Source organism: Canis lupus, chromosome 26 (genome assembly GCF_048164855.1).
Source record: "Canis lupus baileyi chromosome 26, mCanLup2.hap1, whole genome shotgun sequence".
Classification (NCBI taxonomy): domain Eukaryota; kingdom Metazoa; phylum Chordata; class Mammalia; order Carnivora; family Canidae; genus Canis; species Canis lupus.
The window spans coordinates 38,641,927-38,652,873 of NC_132863.1; the positions used below are offsets into that span (position 1 = coordinate 38,641,927).

At 45.8% G+C, this 10,947-nt stretch overlaps 1 protein-coding gene across 3 annotated transcripts in view; it reads right to left on the reverse strand.

Annotated features, from left to right (window-relative positions):
• The window catches only part of UBE2V1 (ubiquitin conjugating enzyme E2 V1), a 31,086-nt gene extending 20,266 nt beyond the window's left edge, over positions 1–10,820 (reverse strand). Inside the window, exon 1 of one of the 3 annotated variants that reach the window (XM_072801410.1) lies at positions 10,714–10,820. In XM_072801410.1, coding sequence (XP_072657511.1) covers positions 10,714–10,735 — 22 coding nt within the window. In that variant the 5' untranslated portion in view covers positions 10,736–10,820. Of the gene's footprint in view, positions 1–10,288; positions 10,420–10,713 lie in introns of those variants that run through there. The other 2 variants (XM_072801411.1, XM_072801409.1) reach the window with 2 other exon arrangements.
• Positions 10,821–10,947: the final 127 nt, after the last annotated feature.

Sequence of the window (10,947 nt, forward strand, 5' to 3'; positions counted from 1 at the left end):
TAAGAGATTTAAGGCAGTGCATATTTGCATGACTGTGGTGGTAGTTTTCATTTTCACAAAGTGACAACAACAACTAGCCTGTACACAGCAGGGTTTACGTAAGTACTTGTTGAAAAATCCAAAACTGGAGTTGGAGGTGAGGCTAAAAAGGTATGCAAACTCCATTTAAAATAAATAAGCACAGGAGCACCTGTGTGGCTCAGCCAGTTAAGTGTCTGACTTGATTTCAGCTCAGCTCATGATCTCAGGGTCTTGAGATCAAGCCCTGTATCTGGCTCTGCACCGTGCATGTGGGACCTGCTTAAGATTCTCTTTCTTTTGCTCTGGCCCTCACCCTTACTCTTGTTCTGCCCTGCCCCCCCAAAGCACAAAAGTCACCCATGCTTGTATGGTATACTGACATAAAAGATCTTTAGATGTCACAAACACACAATCACAAAGATACTTGGTCTACCATTCTTTTTTTTTTTTTAAGGTTCTATTTTTAAGTAATCTCTACAGCCAACATGGGAACTTAAAACCCCAAGATCAAGAATCTCATGCTATACTGACTTGAGCCAGCCAGGTGCCCCATACCATTCTATTTTTTAAATGTTCATCAGAGCAACGGCTAAATTATCTCCCCCCACACACACAAAAAATTAAGAGTACACTCTAGAGACAATTCTATAATCTCTGCACAGAGGTTTAAGAACACGACCTGGGACCAAGTCCTCGCTCCACAGCTTCCTAGCAATCCAGCTGTGTGACTATAGCAGTTACCTCGAGCCTCAACCAATGGGGACACCTTCATTCCTGTCTCTATGGGCGGCAAGAAGAATCGATGAGATAAAACCTGTAAAGTGCTGTGTGTAATATCTGGCAGAGTAATTTTTCTATCGAATCACTTTCATTAGCACATTGTATCATTCATCATAAAACGAAGACCAAAACCCTCACTTGATCCCATACCCTTTTCTGCTACCGTCTCATTTCTTGGTCTCTTCTTACTTAGCAGAAAAACCTCAAAAGTGTTATCTAGACTCCTTGTCTGCCATTCCTCACCTTACTTGCACCTACTCTAGTCAGCCTTTGCTGTCTAGCCACTCACCGAAACCGCTTTGGTCAGGGGCACCAGAGGCACCCTCTAGCCAAATCCTGGGCAGAATTTCAGCCCCTAACCCCCCTTCCTAGAGCTCCAGCAGCAACTCTAGGGGCTTCCCTGAGCCTCAGGTTCTCTTCCTACCTCACTGGCTTCTAGGCCTCACCTCCCTAACCTCCAAATACTGGCTGCCAAGAGATTTTACCCAGACTAAGGAGGCTGGTGGTGACTTTACAATTTACATTTCCAATTAACTGACCCCCTGAAATCTCAGTTTAGATGCCTACGAGGCCTCTCCAACTTAAAAACACTTCAAAATAGAACTCCCTTGTACTCCTCAAAAGAAATAGAAAAAACAAAAACAAAAACACCCCCCCTTCCCCCAAAAAACCCCAAAACCACCTACTCCTCTAACTCCGTATATGGCACAAACATTTACCAGATTGCTCTGGCCGAACATCTTGGAGTCAAGATGAGAAAGCTTTCCTTTACATCCCATACCCAATCCATTTCCAAATATATTCCAAATATGGTCATTTTCGCCTTGTTCACTGTGATCGCTATAGTCTGTGGCCCCTTCAGCATCCTAATTGGTTGCTAAGCCTACTGACCTCTAGTCGCCACAGTGAGTTTTTACAAGTTCGCTCCAGTCACTTACTCAGCCCTCCACCCACCTAGCACTCACCAGAACGCCTTATCCTGCCTCCAGAGCACCACCTGTATCCCCAGCATTTCCCACCACCCTCTCCCGTGCTCCTTGTCCTTCAGCCACACCACCTTTCTCTCTATTCCTGAAAGAACTGGCACCCTCTCTCTTTGCCTCACCCCGGGGATTCTCTGAATGGCTGGTGGGCTGGCTCTCTTCCTCACTAAGGTTGAATTAATTTCCCATTCCCTTATCTTGCTTTGTTTTTCTTCATAGCAATGGTTACCACTTGACATTTTAAATATATTCATTTCTCCTTCATTAGTTGTTTACTCTCTCCCACCACCTGAATATAAATAAGCTCCATGAAAGTAAAACTTCATCTTTTTGTTCACTGCCAAATCTTCAACCCCTCAAAGAGTGCTGTGTCAGAGTATGTGCTCAAATGCTTGTTGACTGAATGAATGGGTGGCTGGGTGTTAGCGAGGGATCTTCTTTCAGAAAATATAGCATGGAAACATTCATAGCACTATTAAAAGAAAGTCTTAATATTAGAAAGAGTATCAAAGTATGGATTTTAAGTAGCGGAAGGTAAGTTATACACTGAGTTCTGAAAGATCTTGAGAAGTAGAAATCTTAATTTTGAAGCCAGGCAGTTTACAGAGGTCTTCTCAGAGCACTCCTCACTCATATCCCTTTACCCTCCTCACACAATGTCTGTGCTGGACCTTTTCTTTTTTCTTAAAATTTTATTTTCTTTCCTTTTTATGGTCTGACTCACTCCCAGAGCTTCCCGAGTTAGAGCTGTGACTCATTCAATCCTGCCTCCCCAGAATATGGTATGTTACCTGGCATACAATGGTACTCAATAAATGTTTCCTGATTGAAGAAACAGCAGTAGCTCTTCCTTTGCTACCATAAACTCTAACATGGTCTACTGTGGCCAAAAAAACTGAACACTGATATCATGATACCATGTAACTGAGATACCTAATGTCTTTTGAGATAATTAAAAATGAGTAACAAGTTTTATTTTTTAAATCAACTATGATAGAGACTTTTAGGGAAACCTACATTTATTTTTTATTTTTTTTTTATTTTTATTTTTTTCCTACATTTTTTTTAATGAGGAAAAACTTTTTTTGTTTTTTTTTTTTACCTAAATCACACAAGCCAAAGGATTCTTCACTACAAAATGAACTGTTTCATAAAATATACATAAAAGCATGTTACTCATATTTTACACCCTTTAGAAACTGTACACAATGTTAATACATCAGTATTTTCTACAAAGTAAGCACATTTAACTCCAAATGGCCTGACTACACCCTAGTGCTAGAACGTCCGGGGACAAATCCAAATATTGGTGGAGTTCAGGGGCGCCTGGCTGATTCAGTAGGTGGAGTGTGTGAGACTCTTGATCTCGGGGTTGTGGAGTTAAGCCCTAGGGTGGGTGTAGAGATTACATAAAAATAAAATCTTTAAAAAAATATATAGACTCGTGGAGTTTCAGAGATCTTATAGATCTTATATCAGTCACAAGTTAGGACTTCATATCATTCTGAATAGAGAGTATAGGTTTAAAATCATGATACCTTAATTTTAGCAAAAGATTTCAGTGAATATATTTAAAAATTAAATCCACACATGCCAAAGAACAAAAAGCATCACAGATCAGAAAAACTTAAGAATACTCCAATGTACGTTTAATTCCTATGGCACTTTAATCCCCTGAATCAATCTCAATTTTAAGATTCCTAATATTTGTGTGTGAATCTGACACCAAAAGGCAGCTGGAAAAGCAGCTTCAAGTAACAGACAATACAGAGGATGTAAAAGTGAACTAATGTTAATCTTAGTAAGCTATTAAAAAAGTTAACTATGAAAATGTTAAGATAACTTCACCAAGGTGCTAAAATACCACAGTAGTCCAAGATTTCTTGAAAGAAAATATTTGTCCTGTTACTTCAGAATTCCTTCCAGAAGGATTTTTCCTGGATCTGTGTCAGTATCAAAAGTCAGCCAGTTATTCTCCTGGCTAAATATAAACTGAAAAGTCAGCAGCTGCAGGATATTACAAAGAAAATACAACAACCAGGTTGAAAAAGCATGAATATTTGATAGGGTTTTACACCATGTCATAGTAAAACATTTAATGAAGTACTCTGAAACACAGCAACATAGTAAAGTATTTGTGGTACAAAATGGATGGGAAGCCCTTTAAACACCTTTTGGGAAAGTCACGACCACAAAGCAGCCGCTACTGTAGCACGCCAGTCCTGGAAAACCCTTGCCTGGCAGGACCTCATAGGTTTTCTCTTAAAAAGAAAGTTGCCAGTTAAAACTGGTTTGGTTGCCCATTTAAGGAAGACAGTGAACTAAACTAGGAGTCTGGTGCTGCTCCCGTTTTGGAAAATAAGGAGGCCTGGAAAGTGATGTACCAGCTTCAATGTTCCTGAAAAGTAGGTATAAAGTCAGGGGCAGGTAACTTTTATTCCTGAGCAGTGGCGAGCGCAGTCTGGCTCCTATTTAGTCTCTGCCCAGAGGAGCAGAATCTTTCTCTCCTCTACAGCAACTGTCCTCCAAGGATGGTCCCCAGACCTGCAGCCTACACATCACTTGGGAACTAATTAGAAACGTAAATTCGCAGTCCCCATTCCAGAACACCACAACACACTACAGAGGTACTATATCTGGAACCCTAAGGGTGGAGGCTCGCAATTGAACAAGTAATCCTGGTGATCTGGACGCTAGTTTAAGAGCTGCTGATCTAGGGGAAGAACGGTGGCAATCTGTCTTTACAGTCCAGACAATGGGACAACAAACAGCTGGTGACAAAATGCGAGGCATTGGGTTTCTCTGACACTAGGGTGACCAAGGACCAGATTTTCTCTGACTGGGGTGGAGACAAAGAATAAGATGTGGGAAGCGTATCAGGACAGTTACGGGAGAGGACCAAGTTAAGCCTATGCTAATGTCCCCCTAGAAATACCAACTTATCAGGATAAGAGCTTTCCTTTTTTGAAAGGCTGAAGAGTCACTTTTGCTTCTGCCTTATCAGATACATTGTTTCTTCAAATACATCAAATTTACATATGTGGCTATATCAAGGTGAGACCTTGGATTAATTCACCGCAACAGTCAATACATACTGAGCACCTACTATGCCAGAGCCTATGCTGGGTACCACAACATAGTAGTTCAGAACAGTTTAGAATCCTACCCTAGTGGAAAAGCACAGAAAACAAGCAAGAATGCAAATAAGAGAACTTCAGGTAAGGTGAGCGGTTTAGAAGAGAACAGAAGAGAGATGTGATAATGACTGAGAAGACTGTACTGAATGCGGTGGTCAGGGATGGCCTTTCTGCAGAGTGGAGACCTGAAGAATAGGAGGCAGAACTTTCCAAAGGGGTTAGAGCAAGAGCAGAGGTGTGAGTGATATCACAAGAGGAGGTCAGGGGGTGGGCAGGACTGAGACCAAAGAGGGCCTTCTGGGCCCCAGAGAGTATGACTGGATTCAAAGTGTAGGGAGATTATAGACTCTAAGGCTTTCTGCAGTGGACTGGCAGTTTTTGTTTTCAGTCTGCAAAGGATCACTGTTCCTCCTCTAGAGAATGAACTGGAAAAGGGTTAAGACTGGAAGCTGGCTTCTGCAGTCTTCCAGGTGAGAAATGGTTCTGGTTTGGCAGAAATGACAACAGTGGAGACAGAGAGGAAGATTTAGCATCTTTTGTTGGGTTATATCTACTGCATTTGTGATGGGTGGACAATAAGGAAAGGACCCTGAGAGCGGCAACTATCCACCCATAAAAGAACCCTAATTGGCCAAGTTGGAAATGTGTCAACAGACCTGCCAGGGGCTGAAGAAATGTGAGATGCCTAGCTGGAGAGAAGGCAATGGGGGCTGGATGATAATGTGGCCAAGAGCACATGCCCTGGAGCAGAACGGTACCAGGTTCTGTACCCTAGCTTTGCAAGTCACTGGATCTGTGCCCATTTCTCACCTTCAAGACAGTTACCAGTTTCAGAGGACTATGGTGAGGAGATCATTTAATTTGACTGAATTTAATACAACGTCTAGTACACAGCAGACCCTAGAAATGGACTTCAAAAATTAGTCTGGGGGTGCCTGGGTGGCTCAGTTGACTGGGTGTCCAACTCTGGATTTCAGCTCAGGTCATGATCTCAGGGTTGTGAGATCAAGCCTGTGTCAGGCTCCGCTCTGGGCATGGAGGCTGCTTAGGATTCTTTCTCTCCCTCTAACCCTCCCTACCTTCTTAAAAAAAAAAAAAAAAAAAAGGTCTGAAGCCCTTGCGTGTAAATGAAAGCAAGGCCCTACTTTGTAAATGATATGAGGGGCTCCAAGTCCGGTGAGCAGAATATAAGGTATAAGAAAGAGCTTCCTTAAAAATGGACATCATACTCATTGGACAGCAGATTACCCAGAATGGGACAAACAGTGGCCAGGGCTGCTGTAAGTCCCTGCTACAGCTGTCAGATCCTTCTCATTAAAGCCCGTTCTCTCACCAAGATTAAACACTCCAAGACCCAGGAAGAGAACACGCCAAAAATGCATGCCTTTCCATTTCTTTCCTATGGTACTGGAGCAGGTTGGAGAGGGAGGTGGAGCCAAACCCCCTGGGCTCTAGTCTGAGTGCCATCACTCAGCCACCCTTTTCCCTCAGTAATGCTGTGGGGACAAAATTTTCTCTGGTTAGTTCATGCGGTTGTGGAGTGTTGGATGAGATGACATAACAGGTAAGTCAAATTACCTGGAAACTCCAAAGTGTTTTTTTTGTTTTTGTTTTTTTTAATTATTTATTTATTTATTTATTTATTTATTTATTTATTTATTTATTTATGATAGTCACACACACACACACAGAGAGAGAGAGAGAGAAGCACAGACATAGGCAGAGGGAGAAGCAGGCTCCATGCAGGGAGCCCAACGTGGGATTCGATCCCGGGTCTCCAGGATCGCGCCCTGGGCCAAAGGCAGGCGCCAAACCGCTGCGCCACCCAGGGATCCCTCCAAAGTGTTTTAGAGTGTTACATGTTTACTTCACCAAATGTACTGCTCTGTACTTCACTGGGGCCTTTTGGAATTAAACAGAGGATTCCTGACTTCATATTCTGTATTTCGTTTTTATCAAAGCACTGTAGCTACAATCCAGGTGAGAGACAAGGGGAGGGAGAAAGAGAATGTGGTAGAGTGAAAAGTATGGTTTGAAAGTTACCATGAAGGGGAAAATCATAACCATCAAAATTAACCTTGGGACACCCTGAACAGAGTAATAGGTTGTACTGGACCAACCATCACCGGAGCAGAGTGCTCCAGCTGAGCACTAAGTATCACAAGGCAGTTCTCTTGAACACAGGGCCCACGTTGTATAAAAGGCAGCTGGCTACAATCAGCACAAGATACTTACACAGTGAGACATACAGGAACAAGATCAACTTCACAGACTACAGGTTCTCATATCCCATCATCAGCTCTCTGGGAACACCCATGAATGGAATGGAAGACTACTTAACCTCCACTGCCCATATGGGTAAAGTTGCATACGCCAAGTGTGTAGAGGAGGCCACTCTAGTGAATGCAAATTTAAAATTAGGCCCAGCCAGGGCTTATTCTTCTGGCACTCAGGTTTCTGGTTAACAGTCAGGGAAGACTGTAGGATGCTGGGTGAAAGGAAGGGCCTGCCAACCAAGGGCTTGCGATTCTGCAATCCTGGCCAAGGCAGGAGGAAGTCACCTGTCACAGCACTGGCATCTTGAGGGATTCTCATAGGCTCCTCACAGTACCATGCTCTAGGATCTATGCAGAATTCATGCACTGCAGAACCACGGGAGGTGGCAAGGTGTTGCAGCAAAGTGTAGAAAGCACTGATCATAAAAAAAAAAAAAAAAAAAAAAAAACCCTCCCCCCACCCAAAAAAAACAAAACCACCACCACCACCAAAAAACGAAGGCCAGGCCTTTACAGGAACTTGAACTCAAAGACTTCAGGGCTGTTTCCTGGCAACTAGGGGCATAGATTAATCAAGTGGCTTCTTCTAAACCTGACTAAGGAAGGCCTCAAGGTCCCTGAACAACCTGAAAGACTTCTCATGGTTAGAAAGCAGAGGCCTGAACATTCATTTTTATTTAACCCAATTATGGCCCTTCTGCTTCCACTCTCAGCACTCTGTACTCCTTCACTGCATAGAGGCACAGGTCAGATCCTGTCAATCCTCTCTTTTTCTTAAAGTGGGCTCCCTGCCCAATGTGGGGCTCAAACTCACAGCCCTGAGTTTGAATGTCACATGCTCTAACAACTGAGTCAGCCAGGCACCCTGTCATTAAGACTCATCCATTCAATGAGTATTTACCTAATGCTACTTCATATTGGCCACTTTGAGGGCTTCCCTTCACACTTAATAAAACCTAAAGCCATATCTGCCCAACTTATTTCCTTAACAAGCCTCTTGTGCACACTATGGCCTTTTACCTGTTCTTTCAACAGACCGGGCTTGGTCCTGCCACAAGACCTTTGCACTCACTGTCTCTACCTCTCTTGCCTATGATATACACTGCAGGGTTGGCTCCTTCCATCATTTACATCAGTTCAAATGCCATCGTCTCAGAGAAGCCTTCCCTGATACTACTTTTATCACTCTGTATCACATCACACAATTTCCTTCATAGCACTGCTATCTGAAATTGGCTTAATTATTTAGTCCTTGAATGGCTTTCCTCCTGACTAGAATGTAAGCTCCTCAAGGACAGGGGCTATGTCTATCTTGTCCACTATTCACAGTGGGACATAACAGGCCCTCAGTAAATGTGTGTTGAATAAACAAAGGACTTTTCGGAAGCCCACTATTTAGAGCACCTTAAAGCCTGTTCTATGCTATCTACACCATGCCAAGTGCTTTTGACACTAGACAGGAGTTGACGATGTTTTATCTGACTGCATTAGCATTTATGAAGCACTCATCAATTGGCAGGGCTTCAAGAAGTTAGAATTAAGTAGCTGTTAAACCAGATTGTAGGTAGCCAATCTCAAGTGACTGCAAACTGGGCTGAGCTGCAATATGACCATAATGCTGGCTGCCACAGTTACACTGTAGCCCCCACTTCACAGCAACCTGACAGGGGTGCTATTATGGTGAGAAGTTTCTCACAGCAGTCTGGCCTGACTCAGCCTCTCTCTTCTGTGGCAGTATCTTTAAAAAAAAAAAAAAAAAAAGAGTTGACTCAGCACTATTCCAGCTAAAAATCAAAATCTAGGAAAAGGATATGTGGTCTCCTCTATGCTTCATCGGGGACCCCACTGCTCTAAGTATAAAAGGCAGCTTGTGATAGGTCATTTCAGTCTGATCCCCTAGAGCCAATTCTCTCTATTGCTACAGTAACAGACAAGGATGGTTTCTTGGGGGTACTAGAGGAGCAACACCCTGGAAAGAGGGACTCCCTTCACCCTGTTTCCTTTAGGTCACCAAGCCTCTCTTAACAGTGCTGATGCTGTGGCCTTAACTAACCAGAGGATTTGAGTACCCAGGCTCGTGGCCCTGCTTGCTTCCCTCATCATCACCCTCTCTGTGAGGACCTCCTTGGCCAACATCCCTGGTACCTCAGGGTACAGCTCTCTCGCCATAGGGGGACATTCAGTCTTCCCCCAAATCCTGCACTTCCAAAATCTTTCTTGCCTCATCAACCCCTCTGGGGGACCTCCCCCAGCCAATCTTTACCCCTCCTCCTCGAGAAAGCCATCTGAGTCCATCCCCTGAGGTCCATTTGTAGAACGTTAACTCTGAAACAGACCCTTCAGGATTTGATCCTCCGGCCCATCCTAGGAGTGCAGAACAAGGAATCGAGTCTCAGAATAAATGCTGCCTCCCTCAAACCACAAGGCACTGGATGAACCTCCCTCTCTCAAAGTACAGCTCCCTTTATTTCCTCTTCTGCTTCATGGAGATGGGGGTTTGTCCAGCTTTCCTGCCCCAAAGTCATCCAGAGTCTTCGTTTGTCCCTCTCCCCATGCCCATCCACTAAATGGGGAACCTCTGAGCTGAACCCACGTATCTTTTACCAACATCCAAAGGAGTGCTAGGGAGTGACAATGGCCACAAAACAGACACTTCTAGAGGACGCTTCTCCCCCCCCCCCCCAAAAAAAAGAAAGAAAGAAAAAAATCTCTGAAACAGGACTTTTTTCCTCACTCTCACCCACTGCATGGAGCTTCCTTCAGTTGATCCTCCTCAAGTAAAAGCCTGATGATGACGGGATCATATCCCTTTGGAACCTGAGAGATCGTTTTTCCCTTCTCACTTGTCCCGTTGGGATGCGCTTTGATACCCCTTCCCCCAGAAAAGCCACCTCAAGACGCCCCCTTCCCGACCAACACGGAGATTTCCTCAGCTGACCCCATCCCCCAAACTAACGCTGAAGCCGTCCCCTCAACCAATGCAGGATCCTCGGTCACCCCCCGAGACCCCGTTTTCTCCTCCCGTCCTCCCTAAGGGCTTTTCTCAAGTCCCTGCCACACGGACATCCCGGGGCTGCCCCGTCGCTCGGACCTCCAGCACCCAGTAAAGGACTCTCATCCGTTTCGGGGAGCCTTCTCATCCCCTAGGAGACCTCCTGGTCCCCGCCGAGCCGCCAGCCTCCGTCTCCTCAGAAATGCCTCGGGGCTCGCCCCTCGCTAGCTCCGGCCGCTCAGCGGTGCCTTGGGGCCGGTCCTTCCTCTCAGCCGGGCCCTCACGTCGCCCGGGGGAGCCTGTGGGCCCCGCCGCGCCGCCCACAGGCCCCTCAGGCCCCCGCCCGTGCTTCCGGCCACCGCCTGCTCCTCCTCCCCCCTCAGGCCGCCCGGCTCGCCACCGCGGAGCCAAGCGGACAGAGGTAACGCAGAGGCCCTGGTCCCGCCGCGGGACCTTTGCGGGTCCTCGGTCCCCGGCCCAAGCCCGCGCCCCCTTGGCCAGCCGGGCCCGGCGCCCCAGCTCACCCGAGCCCGTGGTGGCTGCCATCTTGCGTCGCTGTCGCTCGAAGGCCGGCCCCTTCTTCACCCCCCGCCCGTCCCCGGGCCGTTCTGCGCAAGCGTGCGCGCCTGCGCAGACGCCGCTGCTGACGCCCGCTCCGCGGACCGCGCGACCCGTTGCCGGGAAGGTTTTTTTTTTTTTTTTTTTCCCTGCCTTTTCAGAGGAAGGAAACATGATGTGCGTGCGGGAGGGCCCGGCAA